General features: G+C 46.3%; 1 protein-coding gene across 1 annotated transcript in view; it reads right to left on the bottom strand.

Moving 5' to 3' along the window:
- Positions 1-23,784, bottom strand: part of Kif26b (kinesin family member 26B) — a 399,468-nt gene that overhangs the window by 25,114 nt on the left and 350,570 nt on the right. The window contains exon 10 of the mRNA XM_055608810.1: positions 19,600-19,759. Within this exon, the coding sequence (XP_055464785.1) occupies positions 19,600-19,759 (160 nt within the window). The remainder of the gene's footprint in view (positions 1-19,599; positions 19,760-23,784) is intronic.

Here is a 23,784-nt window from a genome sequence, read left to right as displayed (position 1 = left end):
TGTGTGTGTGTGTGTGTGTGTGTGTGTGTGTGTGTGTGTGTGTGTGTTCCAGATGTGTGTGGCTGGACTTGGCTTTTACATGGGTGATGGGGATCTGAACTCAGGTCTTCATGCTTTTGCAGCAAGCACTTTATTGACTGAGCCATATCTCCTGCTCCTGGTCACCCCCTTTATCACCTCCTGTCTGCTCAGACTTATGTAGCAAATAATTTAGCCTTGTCCCCCCAAAGAGCTCCCATTTGCTGTGAGCTTTGGGAGATAAACTATGTGATAGCTATTAGGACCATTTTTGTTTAGGATGGAGAGTGTCCACATCAGATTTTAGGGGAGAGTGAGCCAAGCCTAGCACTCTTAAAGATCAACTCTAGGGTTTGGGATCATGGCTTTGGGCCACGTGTTATCAATCCCCCTGGCACTGGGTCAACCCTGTGGGAAATTGCTCTATCTAGCATACTAATAGATATCATAGTTCATGCCACCATCACTGGTGGCAAGGTTAAGCACATGTTCTTACATGCAGATGTTGGGACAGTCACCTGTCCCGAGGTTACTGAAAGCCTTACATCTGGACTCTGGAAGACTTCGCCCCATATTTCTCCCCTGGGAGCTGATTAGAGACATAGCTTTCCTGTGTAGTAAGTCAGAGCCATGGACATTTTTACTGAGTTCCGGAAGTCCTTCTAGTGAATGATGGTGGTTTGGGGTACCTGTCAACCATCCAGTTGGTGCCAGAAGTGAGGTGCAGGCTCTTTCCAATCTCTTGTGTCTTTGAACCCAAATAACCAGAAATCTTGGACAGAGCTGCATCTTGGGGACTGTACCCTCAAACCCTGGACTCCTTCAGACTTTCACCAGTTCCTCTAACAAGACTCTAAGCACCTTCATGATGGGAACTGGACTTTCATTTGACCTGTATTTATTTAGCCAGTACATATGACTTAGCAGCCTTAAGGACAGAATGGAAAAGACTACATTCATTAATATATTCACTTTGGCATAACCAGGAACTAGGAATGTCATCACATTAAAAAAAAATAGCCTCAAAGAATAAAAAAGACAGCCAATAGAGCAAAATAGTAGACAAACAGAGTAAGAGGGACACAGCTGTCCCTTGAGTCAAAGGACTGCCAGGAATTGCATATATTAACAAAGTAAGGGATGCTATAAAGGCGTGCTTAGTGGCTCAACAGCAAGACCCTCAGCATGCATCATGCATGCAAACTGGTCTGAGACAGGTGAGAGATTGTTAATCAGTCCACCTTTGGGCCAGATCAAAAGCAATGACGTCAATACCAGCACCGCAGCTAGAGTGTAACTCCTGTCCTGATGTTTTTCACACTAGCTTTTCATCACCTTTAAAAAGCTTATTTAATCCAAGTCTTGGTATCATCAAAGCTTTGCTACAGACGTTTTTACAGTCCTGACCCTTGAGAGCTAGCCTCTGCAACGGTCTATGGCAGCTTCACCAAGGGGCCACAGTCCCAATTGTGCCACAGTATGGCTAGCACACATCTTCAGAGTAATGATGAGATCACTGTACTCTTTGGAAGCTTTGCTTTCTTTCAAGCTTCCATCATCGTTGGGTCAGGAGTACTTGCTCATCTCGATGTCAGAGACCTCTGATAGTACCAAACTGGACTTAGGGGGCTGATGAGACATAGAGAGGGAGTTGTGAATCACGTTGTCATGGTAACTCAGAGGCACTGCTCTGATTCTAGTCACCTCTGTCCTTGCCCTTTGAGTTTTACAGAATTTTTGAGAGGAAAGAAAACGAGGCCACACATGGAGTATTTGATGCAATGAAATCCTGTCTTCCCCAGTGTCTTCTCTTAGCGTCTCCCCGCCATTTTGCTTGCTACCTTGTCCCATGATCTCCCGGGTATCCTTAGTTATAAGCTTCAGGATTGGTTTCAGGTAGCAAAATGGACGTGGCATTTTGATAGGGCCTCTTTCTGTACCACATTCTATCATCTCCCTTTTCAGAGCTGACATCAGAACTCTATGGAGTCGGTAGAGGTCTGGGGAGATGACACAGTTTACGGTGTTGCTTGCTGGGAAAACACAAGGACCTGAGTTTGGATCTCCATCCCCGTTCAATAAAAGCACCGGGAACTGTGGTCTGTATCTGCAGTCCCAGTACTGGAGAAGCAGAACCAGGTGGATCCTGGAGCTCACTGGCTGGCCAGTGTAGCCTAGTCAGTGAGCTCTGGGTTCAACGAGAGAATGTGTTTCAGTGAACAAGATGGCCAGTGATTGAGGAAGACAGCTGATGTTGACCTTTGTATTCCCCCCCCCCCCCGCCCAGTGTCTCAGGCACTGTATGAATGGTGTCTGTCCACTTTGTAGCTCTAGAAATTCATGTGAGTCCCTTTCCTGTCACATTCCTCGAAAAAGGCGAAAGGGAGGTTGAACAGGATCAGCATGTGCGTGAGGCATGGTGGTTACATTAGATTAGGATCAAAGTCAACTAAGGCCATTCTACACTTTCATTCATTACGTAATCAGCAGAGATCACGTGACTATGAACCCAGGAGCCTTCACTTGTAAATGTTTGGCTCTCTTCTGACCTTCCCAGCACTAGTCAGGAAGAGCTTTTCTCTCTGCCCATCAGGCTGCACTTCCTTAGGCTCTCCTGTCCTAAGAGAAAAGACACAGGCTTACAGTGAGAGGCCAGTGGCCAGTGGCACATTCTATCAGGAAGAACTCAGCCCAATCAGGAGGGCAGTGAAGGCAAAATGGTGTGTGTGTGTGTGTGTGTGTCTGTGTGTGTGTGTGTGTGTATGACTGTGTATGTGCATGACTGTGTGTATGCATGTGCCAGGATGGAACACAGGGTTTTTGGGGTACAAGCAAAGTTCTCATCCACTGAACTAAGCCCCAAAGGCTCAAAAATGGCCTTTTTATGAAGTCAACTTTGGAAGGCTTTCGGGAGTTCATACTGACATTCAGGTTGGAATGAGCCTTGTCTTGTCTCCCTGGTCCTTTGTAGCATTTAGTTTGGGGATAAGTTTATAGGGCAGCTGTGACATTTTGCCATAAAGCCCACCACCTTTCCACATTTTCATTTGAACTGCTCTAGTGATCAGCACCATTGAGTATATTTTCGTGTGCTTATTGGCCATTTCCATGTCTTCTCTGGGGAAACTTCTATTAAAATCTTGTTGATGTTGTTGATTGTTTAATTGATTTTGCTGTTGGGTTTTAGGATGGCTTCATAAGTTCTAACTGTTAAAAGAGTCTCACTGTGAATCATGGCTGGCCTGAAACTCACCATGTAGACCAGGCTGGCATTGAAATCACAGAGATCTGCCTGCTTCTGCCTCCTGAGTGCTGGGATTAAAGGCATGTGTCACCATGCCTGGCCTTCTCTGAAAATATGCTTTTTCTCATTCTGCCTGCTTTCAATCTCTTGGCAGTCTCTTCTGATGTATAACGGACTCTTCATTATTGTGTAACACTTAATTAGACTCAGATTGTAACTTTCTTTTTCTGTCTTTGGGTCTCAAACCCCTTCCAGTATGTGGTTTTGCTGCAGCAAACCTGCCAATTAGAGAGACGAAGGCCTGCCTGGTTTATTTTGTGCAAAGGATGTTTGCCCAGTACAGTCTTTATTACTTTTAGGCCACTTCCAGCCACCAGCCCAAGAACAGTGGAAGGCCATTTCCTCTTGCGTGCATGCTGCGGGCTTTCCTGGCTACATTCCCTCTGAGACCAAGTAGAACTTAAATTTCGGAAGGTGACGGGGGCAATTCTTGTTGGAATGACTTCTTGGTATCATGTGTGGTTTAGAGAAACATGATCCCAGGCTTCTCATAAGATGGACCAACGGCACTAGCATGAAGAACAGGCCTCAGTAATTGGAGGGAATTAAGAGGAAATTGGGTTGAAGGCTGGTTTCTGCTACAGGTACAAGTCTGAGGAAAGATGTAACACAGAGGCGACCATTCACAACTTCAATAACTTGGAAGAGAGCCTGTGAAACTTTAATGAGGAATGACAGAAAGGAACGAAATATTTCTAAAATGTATTGTGTTATAGGATTATATTTCCCTGTGATTCTAGTTTTGTCTGGACATAAGATAGGCTGCTCTTGCGTGGGCTTTACATTTTGTTTGAATTAGGTAACAGGCTAATTCATTTGTTTCTGGGCTGGCGCTGTCTCCCAGGGTCAGGGAGCCTGCCTACTTACAGGAGGCCCTGTTCCACAGTACCCAAGTAAGTTACTCACTTTTAAAATACAGAATAAATGTGGTTTGAGCTCAGGATCTAATCTACTCTCTTCTTTCTCTCCTTTCCTTTCTTTTCAGAGACTGACATAGAACCCAGGGCCTGGCATAGAACTCAGGACCATGCAGATGCTAAGCAAGGGCTTTCTCCCTACCCCTCACTCTCAGACACCCTGAAAAAACCTTAATGATCCAGTTTCTCAAATTCCTGCTAATGGGATTCACAGAATAGGAGTCAAGTATTCCTTCCTTCCTCAGGCCCCTCCCTTTTTTTTGGCAGGAATGTTGGTTTCCCAGCTCAAACTCAATACTTTCCCCCATAGTATCATGAAGGGCACTTCTGGGCTACCTGACATCCCAAATACCATAAAAAAAAGTAACTTCTTACAGAATGAGGTCTATTCTTCCCTTGGCTGGACACAGTACAGGGTCTAACAATGAGTTGGCTTCCTATGAAGATTCACATAAGTATCTAATGTTTAAGCTTCTCCATTAAATGAAGTTCCTACCCCACGAAACTCTCTAACTTCTAACTCTTGGAATCTAGGACATTTTCCCCGTTGTTGTCTAAAGGAGCCAGGGTCACAACAAAACCAAAGCGGATATTACTGAACTGCAGCTGCAGTCTCTCTTGGGTACCGGAAGAACAGCCCTCTCAGTCTCCAGAGAAAGCTGGCCCGCTTGGGTCTACACGTATTGCAGCCCTCAATGGTACATTACAGGAAGGACATTTACACCAAGGCTCTCAGCTTGAGGAGTGTGTACAACGGTGTCCACAAAGAGAAACCGACAGACCCATGATTGTGGCCTTAATCTGATGGCAAGTTGCTGGCCAACTCATTAAGACAGTGTGAGGTTGTCTGTGTTATGACCACTGGGCTATCCTTAGGTAGATATGCAGGTATGAAGTTTACAAAGCCCAGATCACCTTTGACCTAGAGAATATAAATATGTCCTGGGAAGAGTGACAAATATCATCCTAGCTTGGGATCAAGTGTACGCAAAGGGAGCAGCCACCTGTGTAGTGGGATTTGGGCTGTGAAACTTTTTCTTTTTTAATGTATGAAGCTGTGTAAGTATATGCCACATGTGTGCAGTACCCACACAGGCCAGATGAGGGTGACAGATCCCCTGGAGCAGGGCTTAGAGGAGGTTGTAAGCCACCTGATGTGGGTGCTGGGAAGTGAACTCAGGTCTTTTGGAAGAGCAGCAAGCAAAGTGTTCTCAACGGCTGAACTATCCCTCCAGTCCATGGTGGGATTTTGAAAGACCTTGTTACAAAGCTCCAGAGGGCCCTGTTCTTAGTCCCTTGCACTGGCCTACAAAATGTCCTGTTTAGACACACAGGTAATTTTGGAGTCATTAGCTCAGCAGAGACGCACTGGTAACCTGATATACGAACACATGTGAGACGGACAGGACCCTGGCAGGGAGCCTGTGAGCCCTGGGATGCCCAGAAGTCTTGGTTTTGTGTTATCTTGTATCCCATCTGCTCCTGAGATCCTAGATCTCTCACTTGTCATTACCAGACTTCTAGTAAAATAGGATGGATGGTATGGGCAGACCTTCCGGCTCTCTGCCCACAGCAGACACGTGAGAGGTGTGTGTTGAGCAAGAGGTCATGCTTTACAGTCTGAGTCCCGCTAAACTGAGAAGCATCTTCTGTTGAATGTCTCTCTAGCTGATATACCCATGCAATTCATAACTGAGCTGAGATCAGTTCTGCACAGAGAAATCTGAGCTTTAGTTGTAAAAATTTATTGATTCCATCCCAATGCAAGTGAACCTCTAAATGTCTCTGAGGATGCTTAGTTGGATCTTAAGGTTCCCATTTCATGAGGGAGAGCACACAGTTCTCTTTTTGCTTCCTGTCTCTGGTTGGATTTGGAAAATACTTGAGACTTTAAAGAGTGAGATGGAATAGCACAAAATTGCTGATAGCAGGCCGCTTTAATGTCAACTAAACAAAGCAGTCTTAGTGGCTCAATCTGAGTGTTTAAGTTTTGGAAACAAATCATCTAAATTAGAATTGAATTTTGTCCAAACTAAATTGTAATCTGTAATCAAGTGCTCAATAATTGAAAGAGGAAAACCCCAGGCTTTGAGGCTGGAAATGAACAGCAATTATTAAAAACAAAACCTGCAAACAGAGGACCCTGCGATATAAAGGACAAAAGCCCAAGCTACATAAAAGATTAAAAAACAAGAAATTCTGCAGTTCCTTTTCATTTTCTGGAAATTGATGTATAATTTTTTTCTTACTTGAAAAATACATCCTATTGAAATGAAAATACTATAGATTGTGGGGCACATAAATTCCTAGTCTACCAAAAGAAAGGGAATCTGAAGTTATCAAAACACAGATAATTTTATATGTTATCACACAAAAATCTACATTGTTGTTTTAAGATAATAGTTGAAAAAAATACTGAAAAACAGTGTTAAGGAAAATGCCACTGTTGTGAGATTCGTATTAATTACATTTCAGTGACTATAACAAAAGTGCTGGAGGCAATCAACTTAAAGAGCTGAAAGATGTATTTGGGTTCACAGTTTCAGAGGTTTCAGCCCAGTCTGTTGGCTTTATTAGTTTATGGTAAGGCCAAATATTGTAGAAGGAATACATGGCGGAGCCAGGCTGATCACCTTTTGGGAACCAAGAAGCAAAGGGTAGCCATGGGAGACAGAGTCCCAATATCTCCAAAGACCTAACTTCCTCCCACTAGCCTTCACCTGGTAAAGGTCTCATTATCATTAGCACTGTGGCCTGGGACCAAACCTTCCACACATGGGTCCTTTCAGGGACATGAGTGGTCAGAAGCATTGCAAAATCCTACCCAGGCAAGACAGAGGCAGACTAAGTCCATTAAGCTATAGCTGAAATAATTTTTGTCATTTTCTTTAACATTCAGAGAAGCAATTAAGAAGTTTAAACTGTTTTTTCTTTGACATGCAGAGATATTTTTCATTTTGCAAGAATGTTGGAGAGTTAATTTCACACTTGATCTTAGCCAACAGGCTGAGACGCGCTCAGAGTAACTCCTGAAGGGGATGGACTTCAGTTTCGGTGGCTCACCAGTGAGCCAGATCTGTGAGAAAACACTTCAAATTGCAAGGGATGTCCTTTCTCACTTTCTAAAGGGTTATCATTCAAATAATCAATCACATGGTCTCCTTACTCAGAAGACAGAGAATGTGAAAGTGACAAGGAGAAAGAACAATATTCTGGTTAGGCGCCTAGAAAGACCTTTCCGAAAACAGTCACACAACGTGGAGAGCTGCCAATCACTAAATGCAAAATATTTATAAATACGAGCTTGCAAAAGAACAAGGCAATGCCTAGTCAAAGGAGCAATCGGAGGTGGAAGCTCAGGAGAAGCCGAGTAGCAACATTTGCTTCCACTGTGAAGCTGTTTGCCAAGCAGGTACTCTTACCTGCTTTGGTTTTTATGTGGCCTGGGCTGGGGCTGGTATGTGAAATGGAAGACAGAGCTTCTGCCCCATTCAATATGGAGAATTAGGAAATTCTCCCTCTTCAACAAATGTGTCCCTCTCACATATTGAGGACATAATTTTCTTGTCCCCTCGAGCACTGAAACAGTGCAAAGAAATTGTCCCAAGAATTTGGAACCTCAGTCTGAATCTCACACAGGCCGGTCGTCTTGAGTCTCAGGATCTGGGTGGTCCAAAACATTTCAAGCTGAGAATACAATTCAGACTATCCTTAGCTGGCACCTCGTAGAACTAAACACAAACGCTCGGTAGAGTAAACCGTCCTTATGCAGGTATCCAGGTCTCTGGAATAAAACGCCAGTGCAGAGGAGCAGTCCGCAGACAAAAATAAACACACAAGCACGGGAGGCCCCAAGCGATAGGACCAGCAGGAAACGCAGATGGCTGATGAGATGCACGTGGATTTCAAGTAAACAACAAAAAAGTTGATGACCGCCTTTAAGGAAATTAAGATGTTCAATGAAATAAACAACAACAAAGTGACCAGGAGGGACCCATTTCAGCTTCGGTGGGCTTTGCTTCAGAAACAGAACTGGGTTTAGCCTTCAACTTTAAACAACTAGACAGCCAGACAAAATATAAGAGGAAAGGGAGAGGGCGGGGTGGGGATTGAATAACAGTACCAGAGATGCAGGGAAAACCAGCCTCCGAGGAAAGAAGCAGCATCAGAGACCCGGAGAAACAGTAGAGAGGAAGGACAAAGGTCCATGTTTCGGGGGGGAGGGAGCAGGACAAGTAAAATTTTTTGAAAATAACAGAAAGCAGAAATCCGCAGCTGCTCTAAGTTATTCTTTGTTATGCAGAGCATCGGCTCCCATGCCCCGGGTGACTCCGTTGCCAAAGCGGCACACTTCGCCCATTTTGAGAGCTAACGCCGAGGCAGAGCGACTCCCCATGGTGTTTGCGCAGGGATGTTGCCACCCTCTGTCCTGCTTAGACCCACGGCTCGGCAAATCGGGCAAGCGAGAGGCCGCCATCTCAGGAAACGTGTGGACATGGGCATAGCAAAGCCTGACAGCAAACCCGGCCTGTGACCCTGAAGTGCTCTCCCGCCCAGTGAGCGGATGCCACTCCCTCACCTGGGTCATCTGTAGGAATGAGAACTCAGAGAGGCTGCACCTTCCTTCGCACTGAAACCTCCTGGAAGGTGCACTAACGGGCTGGATGTCAGTGACCGGACAGAAAAAGTATAATTTATTTTAGCTTTCTTTAGTCACCTAAAGAGCCGTCCTTTGTCCACTTCTGTGTCGGCATCCTGTGGCTACCAGATAAACAAACAAACGAATGAACCAAAAGCCTTTTGGAATGTGTCAGCTTAAGAAAACCCTAGATTCCAACAACCAGAAGGTTTTGTGTCGAGGCATAGAAGCAGAGACAGCTCACACCGTGGCAGCTGCAGCCCGTCATCTGAGCATCCCGTTCACATACCGTGAGAGCCACAGCCACAGTCTCCTGGATGCACCTCCTCCCTTGATGCAGCCCCTTGGATTTCTCTCTTCCTCACCCAAGTCTGTGATGGGGCCTTTAATGTCTTATCTAACTACCTACATGGACCTTCTTCACATCTATATCAGCTCCCAGCTCTTACCTGCTGAAGGCCTCCTTGAATACGGCCAGTTCTGTAACCCTTTCCACATCAGTTTGTAATACACACACACACACACACACACACACTCATATACACACACTCACATTCACATTCAAACATACACATTCATACACAGACACACACATACACACACACTATTGTATGAAGAGTAATGTCCGATCCAAGAGTTAACATCAGTAATTAAGGCTGGAATAAAAGGGCCTGTGATCATCCATTACCAGGTCAACCAAGTAAGATTCAGTGGTGGAAGTGAAGAAAGGCCAAAGAAATCGGTTCAGCGTGTGAGTTCGCCATCACCCACTGGACTACAGCCTGTGGCAGACACAGGAGTCTCTCTGCTTCTCACAGTGTATGGTTGCACAGTGACGCTACCGACTTCTCACTGTGGAGCTTTTTCCTTGAGCCCTGATTGTCACACAAGAAAAAGCTGGCTGGGCCTCAGAAAGAAATACAGCCAGCTCTTCCTAGGAGCCAACAGGGCCCTGATATAATGTGTTTAAGCCGACAGTGCGGGAAGGGAGGCAGAGAGAGCTTGCCAGGGTAGTGCTTTGATCACGCAGGCAAATTTGTCCGCTCGATTCATACTTGTTACTGAAGCACAGGGGGTCCAAATGAGGATACACACCAATACGGGACCCGAGGAGAGGCTGTCATTATTGTGAGGAGTTCATACGATAGGCAAGTGAGTAGCGTGAACAAACAAGAATGTCCTGTGAGATGTCTTCAGAGCAGACAGGCTAGGTAGACCTGCTCAATAGCAGTATAGCGGGAGAGAAATCTCAGAGGTGTCACACAGGAGATGCTATCCGGGGCAGACCATGGGGAGCACAGGAAGGAATATAAATTTTAAAAAAAAGTGCATGTGTATGTATTTATGTTTTTGAGTGTGTGTGTGTGTGTGTGTGTGTGTGTGTGTGTGTATAGGCCAGAGAACAACCTCCATGCCTCAGGCACTGCCAACCTTATTTGCTGTGGCCCAGTCTCTCACTGGCCTGGAAACCAGCAAGTAGGCTGACAGGCACACTGACCTCTCAGGAAGGCTGGCATGTCAGAGCTCGAAACTGGGGAGTGTGTGCTTACAAATGGGGGCTGCCAGCCTGAGAAATCACTTCCTGCAAACTCTTATTGGGCCTACCTGTAAGGGGCAGTGAGAAAGAAGAGAGAAGCAAAAGCAAATAATGACTGGGGTCATGGTCCCGGAAGGCTAACTGAGCATCGTCAGGAGGCTGAAGGTCACCGCTCCTCAAACCAGTTGTGCATTCACCAGGACCATCTCGGGCCCACGAGGTCTCTACAGTTCCAGAGCGAAACTCAGCTTTGCTTTCATTAAAGCACCATGAGCTGCATTAGGCAACTTGGTACAATTTAACTGTTCCCGTGAATAAATCTATTTGAGAATTATTCAATTACACAACAGAATGAATTATCACCTCATTTGCATGGACCAAAAAAAAAAATCTATTAATGCTCAATTGAGCCTGAACCAGTTGTGAAACAGGTGAGAATTTATGGTTGGGTGCCCTGATTGAAGCCCAATTAATGTGCAAGGCAGTTTTTTAATGAATTAAGCCCTGACTCATTTGCATGCTCCATCCCTTCCAGGGCCTAATGGTGCCTAAATCAAGCTATCCTTGAGTAACCACTGAGCCCTCAGGGTGACGAAGGGCATCTTGGGCTCCTCTGTGCACTGGCCTGGACTAAACGCAGCCGTCCTCCTTCAGCTGTTTGCTTTTTGTAATGAGCAGAATGACTTGTGACATGACGGTGAGTTATCATGAAAGGTAACACCGAACTGTGTGTTTGGGGCCTCACATTTAGCTCAACAGTTTCTCACCAAGGTTATCAAACAAGCGATACATCAATAGGGCACACGACAGAGCCCTGTGGAGGGTACAGGCTCTGAAGGATGGAGAGCGGGGACGTAGGTGGATGAGAGAGATGGCCACTCAGCTGAGGCGACAGATTTCCTGGCTCCTCCCTCCCCTCTCCATCCCTTCTTCATTTTGTGCAGGCTGGTGCTCACTGGATTATCATGGATCACACTGGGGTGTTTCATGTCTGCCACGAAACCCCTTGCCCCCAGGGACTGTTCCCAGTGTGTTGCCTGTTCCCATGACCTACTGAATACTTTTGCCTGGAGAAGTGGTCAAAATTAATGTGTGGGTTAAAAATAGAACCTGTCCTTAGGCTCCACATTTCTCCAGATTTTTCTTGTGTTTGGTAGACTCCATCGGATCCTGGGGAACCAGTCCCTTGAACTCCTCTGGTTCCTGTAGGCCAGTTTCTAATCTCAGCCAGATGCTCTCGGAAGCTCGTTACGGCAGGCACATGGAACCCTGGCATCACTCACCCTCCTGCTCATCCCTTCATTGCCTCGCTGGGGGGGGGCAGCCAGACTTCAGGACCCCAAGGATGACAACCTCTCCCACTGAGAGGAGCCTGGGAACCTGTTCTCTCTAGAATGCCTCACACACACTGCCATCCCAGGGAAGGAAGCCCACAGTCCTGGTCCTGTCTGTCACGGTGAGCAGCTCCCAGCTCTCCAGTTTGGGAAACGGACCCACATTTCATGCTGGAGCCCCCAGGTGAGGTGGGGGGGGGGGCTGTGTGGTGACGGTACCATGGAGTTGTGCACCTTTATTGCTGATGGGGGATGTGAGATGTCTTCACAGATCCTCAAGAGAGGTGAAAATGGCTGAGATTGGCTAAACTGCTTCCTGGCTAGTGCCAAGCGGGGCACTACAGGCCACCGAGCTCCATAACACACAAGCTCTTAGGTCAAGGGCATCTTACTGACCATGGTTAGTTGTGTGTGTGTGTGTGTGTTGTTGTTGTTGTTAATGAAGGCTGAACGTGTCCTGCTCAAGCTACCCTATGACTGAGCTAAGCTCTTTTGTCCCCCTCTGCCATTTTATGCTTTTTATTTTGAGACAGAATCTCACACTAAGTTACCCAGGCTTGCCTTGAACTTACAATCCCCCTGCCTCTACCTTCAGAGTAGCGGGGATTACCCGGCCTGAATTACTAGGATCAGCATTTAACACTGCAGTGTGACATTTGATTGAGCCTTGTGGCTCCGGTCTGCAGTGAGAGACTTTCCTTTTTCTTCCTTATTTCATGTTCCACTGCACCACTGGCCCCTAGCCACCAGTCTCAGCTTAGACAAACACAGGTGAGGTCAAGGAAGCCGCCCGGATGTACACACTGGAGTCTCTGGCCCCTCCACAGCCCAAAACTCTCACTTCCAAACCGCTACACCTCAGGCTTTATGGACACATATGGTCTGTGGACATTTCACGTCTGTCGACAAGTCTTCACTGGACATCAGCAACCTTTGGGCACTGTATTAGGCAACAGCGACACACAGGGAGACGGTGACATAGCTGTGTTACCTAACAGCTGTGTGAACTTGACCAAGGAACGCAACCTCTCTGTGCCTCAGTTTCCCAATCTTTGCCGCAAGAGTGGTGGTTATGAGTCACCCATATGACATACCCATACGGCATTTAGAATAGCCTCGGTGGCACAGTAAGAGGCATTACCGCTGTGCTGTCATTGGGAAACACCCCTCACGGAGAGCCAATTTACACGCCGTGCTAACTGCTTGCCACGAAGCCGAAAAGCCAGAAAATAAGTATTGGAAACAATTTTCTCTTTCTTCCTCTGATGCAGCAGTTCATAAATTAGCCTCTATTCCCTTTGAAAGGTTGAGAGGGGGAAATCCTACTCTTGTTTCCGCCTCTCTGTCTGCAGGGAGAGAGCCTGGCTGCTGGGCTGGTAAGTGTGGGAGCAGGAATGGGCAGCTCAGCTGTATCCATCTGTCTCCTTCTTGCCCCACACTGGACTGCGCCTTCCTCTCTGGAGTCCCGCGGCTGTCTGGGTGGGGGACCCACTGCTGCCGACCTGAGTCTGAGTCGTGGGGCCTCTGTGCAAAGGCAGGGGGAGGCCCCCTCTGCTCTGCTGGAATTGAGAGGGTACAGGGTCTCAGTTGCTAGTCGGCTCTTGAATCCATTGCCGGTTGACTTAGAATCTAGAAGGAAGAGACTTCCACTGGAACCTCAGAAGTTAGGCTAAGGGAAGATAAAGTCAGAACCCAAACGGAAACAGAGAAGACTCCTGGCTTCCATCCAGCCCTCAAGCCGTTATGCTTCATTATCTAATGGTGGCTAATGGCAGTGGGCAGAGAAAAAGATCAGCTGTGATGGCTTTGCTGCCCAGTCTGGCCACGCTGGGGGTCCGACGCTCTGCTCCTTGTTCAGGGGAGAAGTATTTCTCCAGAACAGAAAGGACGGGTCAGACTTGGAGCATAACTACCGAAGACTGAATCCAGGCTGCAGCCCGAGCCAGTCCTACACCACATCATTTCTCCCCTAATGATTGCACAGATCAAGCCAGGGGACTTAATCAACAGACAATCGCTGCCTGGATTGTTAGAAAAATAAATAACTGTCTCTGTAAATCCTGTAATGAACTATGAAAATACCACCGGCCAGAGAAGAGGCAAGGAGGGACAGAGGCTGAACAATCTCATAAAAAAACAAAAACAAAAACCCAACTTCTTCCTGTGTCCCAGAGATGCTCTGAGCTCACTCTTCTTGCTTCCTAACAGTCATTAAAATGTATAAAAATGAATGTTTTTAAAGCAGCAATACCAAGAATTATCACTGCTGCAGTTGCCTGGCAACCTGAGACTTTGGTTATTTTATTTCTAAACAGGGAACGCTGTAAACTGGTATCCGGAGTTTGTGCAAATAGTTCTAAATTGATGTTCTCCCTGTAAATCAGGGGGAGATAATCCAGCATTACTGTGCATTTGAGGAGGTTAAATATGCACGTGCTCGCTTTCCTCATACACAAAGATCCTCACGCGGAGCTTCTCCCCAATTTCATGCTATCTTGAGTCAATCTTACAGCTGATACTCTTTTGCATTTTTTCCCCCTGACACATATCTACTTAATTTTATGGTACCTATAAGTAAGGTACATCCAAAGCCAGAGGAATTGGACTGTGTGACACCAGGGGAGCAGAATGTCATGGCCAACAGCAGTTTGTGCGGCTACCCCCAGTTTCCCACACCTCTTCCATTCTCTCAATCCCCTCAAAGTGAGTTCCCCGTTCTGAGAAAGCGGAGAAACCCCAAGTCTACCCAGACCCTAGAAGGATGAGTGACGAGATTTTAGGGCTGGGAGAACACCCGTGCGCTGTGGTGGCGGCCCTGAACAGCCCAGACCGCAGGCCTGCCGCTGCACCTGTTGTCTGCAGGCATTTGTACCCCACTGCTTTTCAAATGAGAGGTGTTAACATTTCAGGAAAAGCCGCCTCTATGCGGAGACCCCATCCCTCCACCTCCTGAGTCGAGGACTTGAGTTTGTTTTTAGTGCTACCTGCTGGTTTGAGCAGATTGCGGTGCTCAGGTGCTTTGATGGCCTTAAAGTAATGTTGGTTCCTCACCTCACTTGAGCCTGAGGAGGCAAGCTTCCCCACTCCAGGCTGGGTAGGCTCTGGCACTTTGGTGAAATAGAGACTTCTGGAGGTAGACGCTGCCTGGAGTGCTTGCCATTAGTCTGATGGTTGGCGAGAGACTGGCCCCGATGCATTTCAAGCCTGGTGGAGCCATTCAACCATAAGTCGCAAAGTCGAGTGAGCCTAGCTGCCTGCGCACAGCGCCCGTGACTACCAGGAATAAATGGGGACCTCAGGCCATAGCGCAAACCAAACCCACGACAGAGGAACTTAGGCAGGACTCACATCGCAGGTGGCTGTGTGGCACCATTTCCCAAGCTGCCAGAGAAGAGCATCAGAAATAGACACAACAGGAGAATGCCACAGGACGATTTTCCATGACCTTATTAAACGGGGGTCCAGACATTAGCAAATACATATCTGCGGTTTAGAAGCAGAGTGCAAACACCCTGCTGGTGGATGAGCAGAGAGATGTGAGGCCTCAGGACTAAATTCCTTAAACAGCGAAAGGATTAAGAGGGCTTTCATGAAGAGCCTCCAGAACTCATTCCAGGGCAGCTTGGAAGCAGCTTTTCGAGAGAGGACCTGTGCAGAAGCAGCAGGCTCAGCGGGGCAAGACCTAGTGTATTGCAAGTTCCCAAACTTCCCAGGCAGAATATAACCCCCAGAACAGAGCAAGGCCAGTGGGGAACCACAGTGACCCTCCTCTGGGCCTGAGAACTCCCTCCTCCTTGTCCAGTCAACAGCAGTCTGTCCTCCCCTTCACATACATACATTCATTCCCAGCTGCCAACCCATCAAGGAGAATCATAGATTTGTAAAAAAACAAAACAAAACAAAACAAAAGCTCTTGTCTGTATAACGGTCAGCTTTAAAAAGCTTCATCATTTTGCAAAAAGCACAGGTATGCTGGTTTGGCTTCGGTGAGGTCCCTAACAAGTCCTTGTTCACATTGGATTGTGTGGCTTATCCAAGGGATGGTTTCTCCAAATGCAGTGACAGTTATAAATAAAGTTACAGGCTTCGGGGCTTGAGGCGTCACTGTGAAGGACGTGCTTTCTCAGGGCTTGTACCCATCACAAGACAATACCTAAAAGGGATCAGGCGCCCTTGTAGGGAACTTGGTTGTGGCTAGAATTTCCGAGTCTCTACAAAGTCTGTGACTGTCTGAAGGGCCAGGACATCAGAGCACGTTACTGAAGCCAAGTTCACCCTGGCAGACCCTTGCTGTAGCTCCTCAGGGACCAGCTTCAAAAGTGGACACCTAGAACCTTGGTTTGTGGCGTGAGAATTCATGCCAATACCTCTGCTCATTTTCTCCCTGCTCAGTCACTTGTCGAGATTCCTAGCACCTTCATGTGCAGGAAGTGGCGAGGAATAGCAGACAACTATAATGAATAAGCCTGGAAGGAAATTTGCAAAGATGCTCTCTCAGAAGCCTCAGAACAAGATTTCCCTGGGTGTGAGACTCTGCGGAGTTAGAAAAGAGCAATTTGTGCTTCTTGTCATTGAGTGGCTGACTAGGGAACTAGTGCCCTTGCTGATCTCCCTGTCTCCCCCTCCCCCACCCCTTATGCTTTTCTGAATGGCATCACCATTTAGGATTGATAAATGGATGGCACTGGGATTGGCCAGTCAGCCTGTGCTTCATAATGGCTGAGGCGGGGAATGGACTCCACGCATGTGCCTGTCATCTCCAGAGGAGTCAGAACCATTCAGGGTACCTCGAGGGTGCCTGTGGGAGCAGCCGGGATGGGTAATGAATCCCAACTCACTTTCCAGCTTGCTCACATGACAAATGGTCCGGTATAGTGATGAAGAGAGATGGAGACAGGCTATATTCCCTCTGCACACATTTCAGTTAATTTCCCAGAAGCATGTACGAGTAATGCAGCTTCTGAGCAGTTGTCTAGGGTGACAGATGATGAGCAGTGGGTCTTGTGTTTCAGAGAGATGGGGGAGGGTAAAGAATATGAAGTTTGATTTTATGGGATTTTTTTTTCTTCCCCCTGAAAGTGACTAGAAAGAACACCAGGAAACCATGCAGCAAAGAAACATACCCTTCCTGGGGAGCCAAGGGAATGATAAGGCTTGACGCCCAGAATGTTTTAGTCTGCTAACATAATATGGCATAGCATGGCTCTAGCAAGCTGTCGTCTGCTGGGGGTTGGTCTCGAACACTGTGCATTCAGAATTCATGCCCCAAGATCTGGTTGCAGCCTGGACATGGGCATTGTCACATTCATTGATCACTGTAGTGTAAACTTTTCTCCCCACATATCTCTGATTGGTTAATAAAGAAGCTAAACAGCCAATGACTGGGCAGAGGAGATAGAAAGGCTAGACTTCTGAGCCAGTGAGGGATCTCAGGTAGAGAAAGCATGTGGTGAGGAGAACTGACCTGATGGAGCAGAAACAGCTCAGGCAGGACCAATATGGCAAGTAACTCGGGTGTGTGGCTGAGAAGTAGCCAGACTAACATAGAGAATTAGAATAGATAATATCTGCCTGGTTATAGAACCTAAAGTTTATTGATAAATCTATAGGTCTTTGTGTCATTTAATTTTTGGGAGTTGGAACAGGTGACTAGAAAAGGTCCCACAAGTTAATCTTATCCTTTTTTTTTTTTTTTTTTTTTTGGTCTTATAAAGGGATTGTGGACCATCCTGCTGGGCTGAACACCCTGCTGTGTAGAGACAGCCAGTATTAGGCAGAGCTTAGGCAGCAGGGACCAGCCAGCCACCTGGCCTCACCAAGATCTCCCAAACTGGGAAAAGCCTATGGTTAGATCTTGTCACCAACGGCCGGGAAGATTTCAGTAAATCTTTGTCTCACCTTCCTGTGTTCTGAAAGAGAATACTTTCTAGTCAATTAATCAATCAGTTTGCAAATGAGATTCACAGACAACAAATACCAAGTCTGTGCTGTGGCTGAGAATCTAAGAAAAGGTCAGAGCGAAAGTCCCACAAAGCTCATGCACTGTGACAGTCATTATGGACCAAAGGATTCCAGGACAAATGTCCTGTTCATTAGATGGCTGGCTGTGCCACCATGCTTCCAGATACTGAGCAGTGGGCTGCTCAGCAAGTTCCTGATGGTTTGTAAGGCAGGACCAAGGTAACAGTCTGTGTCCACAGCTAATGGCTGTTAAGGTCAGGGAGACGCTTCTTGACACAGGCTCACGAAGACACAACATTTATGTTAAGTCTGTGTTTACATACAATATAAACATTTTGCTCATTACCTGTGTGGCCCAAGTGTTAGGGAGGGACTCCTGGATTCAAGCACAAGGATGTCTGAAGGTGACATTCTACTTATCATCTTTCCCAAGAGGGCAGGTGGCTGGCCGTTCGGACAAGCGGATGTTAAAAATGTGTTTAATCTAACAAGAAACCTTGAGCTAGTAATAAAAACAACTCATAGTGTTTCCCTATTTGTATACGATGAAACCAAACTATAACCAGAAGGAAGTCACTTTACCCAATGGGAAAAAAAATTACATATGCTTATATTTATCAGCCCTCACACATCAGTTCAGCAATTCAAACAGACAAATATTTACTAAAATCATGAAGGCAGGCCACTCTTTAGGAATAAAACAGGAGTGATCTACTACCTAGCCCCATAGCAAGGTAACGTTTTAAACTGTATCTACATGATGGCCCAGGAAGTTAGCATGTTCAAAGACATGATTCTCAGTTTTCCTGGAAGTCAACCAGGCCCCATAGCTCTTGTCTTTGGAAGATCTGCTGCTCAATAACCTTTGCCTTTGCCAGTGCCCAATGTTCCCAGTTATTTCACGGTAGAAAATCACAGAAGATGAAACTCGATAAACCCTCATCTTGAAATTGTTCTCTCACAGGAAATGGTCCTTAAAAGGGCATGTGAGGGCACATGTAACTGGGATACCAACTTTCAAGAAGGGGCACAACTTCTTAAATTATAACTACCAGGTAAGCCCCCAGGATCCCAGGATGATTCCCTGGTGGGGAATGACAGCCTTCTAGATTTAAAAAAAAAAAAAAAACACACCTATTCTGCATCTTATTTCCCTAGGATGCATATGTAATAGAGCGAGTGGAGGTTCCTATAGCCAATAAGAGACCCAGCTGAGCCAGCCAGTGGTGCTGAGGTTGAGCGAGACTGGGCCACTCATAAGCATTGATGACATGGCATGCTTAGAGTGTACTAGAAATGGCAGGAACTCTGACTCTATCTTCCTGGAGCAGTAATGGTAAGAAGGGAAGGAGCCTGGCTATGGAGTAAACATTTCCACCGGATGAGACATAGCAACACCACGACCCCCTGGGTCCCCCTAAGTAAGGATGCCAGGTGACACACAGGATCCTGTGACAGCCATGTGATAGTAAAGGGGTCTTATTTAAACAACAGGGTATTTTCTGCCTATCTGAAATTCACATCTAATGAGCTGGACTCTTGCATCTTTAATCTGGCTGCCCCATTCCTCTTTGGTCACTGCTTGCAACACAGAGCCACTGATGTGGTACAGACAGCAGCCCACCTATGGGGGGGGGGGTCTCTGTTGAAATAGTTTTCTGTTTTGTCTCAGAGGCCTTGAATTAGGACTGTGCCAGAGTTAAGTATCTGCAACACCTTCCATTTTCGAAGATGATACATTACACCATCACTGGCTAAAGCTAATCTCTGAACCCATAACCCGGTCCAGACTGAGCCTTGGCCGAGCCTCTCCCAGGGCAGCCTTCCTGGAGAGACCCACTCCCGACTCTATGCTCGCGCCATCTTGCCTTGCACTCAGAGTCACTTACTTGTATGGGATGTGCTTGCTCCCGTTGACCAGGGCCAGGATGACATTGCCCAGAGCGGACAGTGAGAGGCACAGCCCCGAGCCTCCTTCTCGGTTTTTGCTGAGAGCTTTCACACAACTGCCAAGATCGATGAGATGTAGGCGGCTGCGACCCCCAGACACTGGCAGCGGGAAGACACAAGAGAAAAAAAAAAAAAGGAGGAGAACAGGTAAGTTCTGGGCAATGCATTTTCTCTTCTTCAGGCGGCTCTTTGGGGATCTCAGGGAAAGGAGGAGATAAACATTTGGTGACACAAACAAGCCGAGTGAAGGAAGTCTTTTGTCCTCCACATACCACAAGACTCCTAAAACCTGTTGCCATTGATCTCACAAATAAGGACTCATTCCTGTAGATCAAAGGGTTCATATAAGGAGGGCAAGGAACTTAACCGACTGTTCCCAGAGAGCAGTGTTCTGAAGCTGACTAAGTTGAAAGCTCACGTGTGGTTATCTATTCTGGTTTGTGATTGTCAGGCGGCCAACCTAAAGCTCAGCCAGGAATCAGGCTGGTAACTCCAGGAAAATCTGGAAGATGAGAGATCCAGGTGCAAAGGCAGGGAAGACCTAACTATTCGCCGAGTGCCTGCCAGTTGCCAGGTGCACAGACATTCATCTCATCCAGATCCCACACAGAATCCTCCAAACACCCTCACCTTCTTCTTGTAGGGGAGAAAATTAAAGTTCAGAAAAGTTAAGCATTTCACCCACCAATTCTGGCTGCAGTGAAGTAACAGGGACTAGACTGAGTTTTATATCCAAAACAACCCAAAATAAACAGAATGTATAAAAGAGCTGCTTTTTTTAAGACACGAGACATTAGACAACAGAGAGTGATTCTTGAGGCACATGAGACAAATCAGACAAACACTCCTGGCGTGTCTTTCTGCTAACTGTGCTGAGAAAGTTCCCAGGCTCCGGGCCAAGAACCCAGGTTGAATCCGGTGGAGCCACTGAGCTCAGGAAAGACAGAATCCAAAGCCTAGGGAAAACAGGGCAGCAGCCATGTGCAGGATGGAATGATAGAAAGGACGGAAGTAGGGAATTTGCAGGCAGTCTCTGGAAGATTTCACTGAATGCTCATCAGCAGGTGCACATGAGGAAGCTGCTAGGCCAGGGGTGTCTGCTTCCAACAGTCACATCGGGAAAATCTGAAAGTTCATGGGAAGAGATAAATGAGCACAGAAAGAAGCAGGTGGATGATGTCCCCAATGAAGAAAGATTTGAAATAAGCCCAGAAAAGCAGAGCTATTAGAATCCACAAGAGAAGGCAATGAGAAGCCGTTACTGCCATTCTGTGTCAATGTTCAAATGCTTAAGAAGAGACAGGGCCACCCTGAGCTGCATAACAGCATCCATGTCAATTAAAATAAAAGTGTATACAATGATCTAAGAGATTAAAAACAAAGATGGAATTACATCTGGGAGTATACGGCAGCTTACACATTAGCAAAAGAAAAGATCAGTAAATTTGACAATAAATCAATATAAATCTTTGAAAAAATAGAAAAAAACATAAAAGTAAACAACCAATGCAAAGAATGAGAGGAGGAGGGGAAAGAGGAAAGGGAAGAGAGAGGTAGGGAACCGAAAGGGTTACCGAGCAACCTCAGGTGTCTAAGATACACATGGTTGGATTTCCAGACTGTGACACGGAGGTAGTATTTGAATAAATAATGGCCCCAACTTTTCTCAAATGATGAAAACTATCAGCCTACAAATCTAAAAATCCTGGGGCTCATTCAGCCCCAGGAACAAGAAAAATGAACAAACCCAACGAAGCAGACAGTAATTGCACTGCTCAGAGCAGAAGAGAAAATCAGCCCCAAGAGCAAAAACAGATTCCATACAAAGGAACAGAGGTAAGTATGATGGCCGATTTCTCCTCAGAAATAAGAAGATAGTACAGCCAACATTTTTGAAAGATTAAAAAATCGTCAAATGAGCCATCAACATCCAGAAAAAGTATCATTACAAGACAAAGGGGAAATAAATACATTTTTTTTTCTGGGAAGTGGCCCAGTGGGTGAGAACACTTGCTGTGCAAACATGAAGACCTGGGTTTGCATCAGAAGCAGGCTCAGAAGAAGCCTGTAGGTCCAGCAGCTGGGGTGGGGCAGGGTGGAGACCAGCAGCTCTCTGACAAGCCAGACCAACTGAAATGGTGAGCTTCAGGGTCAGTGAGAGAGGCCCTGTCTCAAGGGAGCGGGGCAGAGAGCAATGGAGGAGGACGTGGGACATGTTCCTTTGGCTTCTCCATGCACGTGCAGGGGCGTGTATGCATACATGCATTTGCTCCCCACACCTGCCCCAACACGCTGGCTTCATGTAAGGGAACCCGGGCATACACTTCTGGGTACCTGAACACCTGCAGGAAGAGGTATAGATTTTCTGTCTATCCTATTTCTGAGGGCAAGGTTTAGACTTGCCGTCAGAAGAGAACTTTGGGGACCATCTGGGAGGCCTCACTTCCCATACCTGCTGCTGGCCGGGAACATTCTAGGAAGCATAGCACCTCGGCTCAGCCCGTCAGCTTCTCCACCTCGGTCCCACACTTTAGACACGAATGAAGTTCATTTTGCATATTTTCAACCTAGAGGCAACCCCTTCTAAGGGAAGCCATATTATTTCTCTTCTATCCTATTTCAAATCATGTGAGATTGGCTCATGGCAATGTGCTAGGGAAACAGTTATTTTTAAACAAAATATCTTCTGTTTGGCAGCTCAATTATATAGACAGGAAAGGCTTAGGCATTCCTCACACATCTCAGATGAAAGGGCAAAGACAGAGACCAATTTGGACTTCCAGACTTAATAGTCCATTTGATGTAATGGAATCAAATTTACAATGTACACATAGTAAAATAGAACACACAGAACAAAAGGTGGCTTAGATTGTGTTGAAGAGTTTTATAAAATACCTGTAATTACCAGCATGACTCAGAATGAGAGGCACCCTTACACAATGGAAAAAGCTGCTCTCTGCCCTCTACCCACTGGTGTTTGGGTGGTCAGAGAATCTGGCTTTCACAAATGGTGCTTAATCTAGAAGGGAGGGAAGTCAGTGAGCACAGGCTGTTTGATAGTGTCAAGAACTCACATCACCACAACTGGCTAGGGAGAAAGTCATTCTGTAACAAATGAGCAAAAGGGATGATTATTGCTACAGGTAAGAAGTCGGCTCCTCACTTATCAGATTTCTAAGATCAAGGACATAAGAGTTAAAGGAACATAGTCCAATCCATTTTGAGCATTTTTTTTTTTTCTAAAAAGAGACGGTCTCACAAATCTCAGGCTGGCCTTGAACTTGCTATGTTGCTGAGGATGATTCTGAACTCCTGATGCCTGTCTCTGTCTCCACAGTGTCACCACGCCCAGTCCATGCACTGCCAGGGGTCAAACTTTGGGCTTCCTGCATGCTAGGCAAGCAATCTTCCAACTTAGCAACACCTCAGCCCAAAATTCTTTATTTATATTTATGTCTAGAGTTGGACCAAACCAAATTACACACATAACTTATTTTCCCCACAGGGAGCAATATACTAATTTTATCTATTTCTGCATCTCACTGTATTGAGTACCTGGTAGTTCCTGGGAAATACTAAATTCTCCTAATATCACGTAATGCCTACATTGTGCATAAATTGGGCTGAAACTGTAGATGAGAAAACTGAGGCCCATACATGCTGGAAGAAAAAAAAAATCATGCACGATTTCACTGAAAATTGATGCTGAGTCGGATGGAAACCCAGAACGAACAACACGCAGCATCTTACACTCATCTTGCAACCACATGGCTTCCAATTTGGCAGCATCCTGGGACCACCTGGGACCTTCAAAGAGCTGTCCTTGCCTGCCTTCCACTCCCAGGCCTTCTCATTTAACTGGACTCAAGTACAGCATCAGCACCGGGATTCTGTTCTCCAGACCACTGCCGTGAGCTGCACAGTCCCCCCACCTGGCTGAGCTAGCCACGCTCTCCATTGCCTCCGTTAAGATACCAACTGACAACCCCAGCATGCCAAACGCACGGGGTGGCTTTGACTAGGTGACTTTGTTCCAAAAAGATGCTCCGTCTATCTAGCAGTAGATCAGCAATTTATGACGCTTGCATTTATTATGCTACTAAAATACAAACAACACACGAACC

Source organism: Psammomys obesus, unplaced genomic scaffold, assembly GCF_907164565.1.
Source record: "Psammomys obesus unplaced genomic scaffold, mPsaObe1.curated_primary_1811, whole genome shotgun sequence".
In the NCBI taxonomy this organism is placed as follows: Eukaryota; Metazoa; Chordata; class Mammalia; order Rodentia; family Muridae; genus Psammomys; species Psammomys obesus.
The sequence above is the reverse complement of the archived record's forward strand: the minus strand, read 5'-3'. Positions and strand labels throughout refer to the sequence as shown.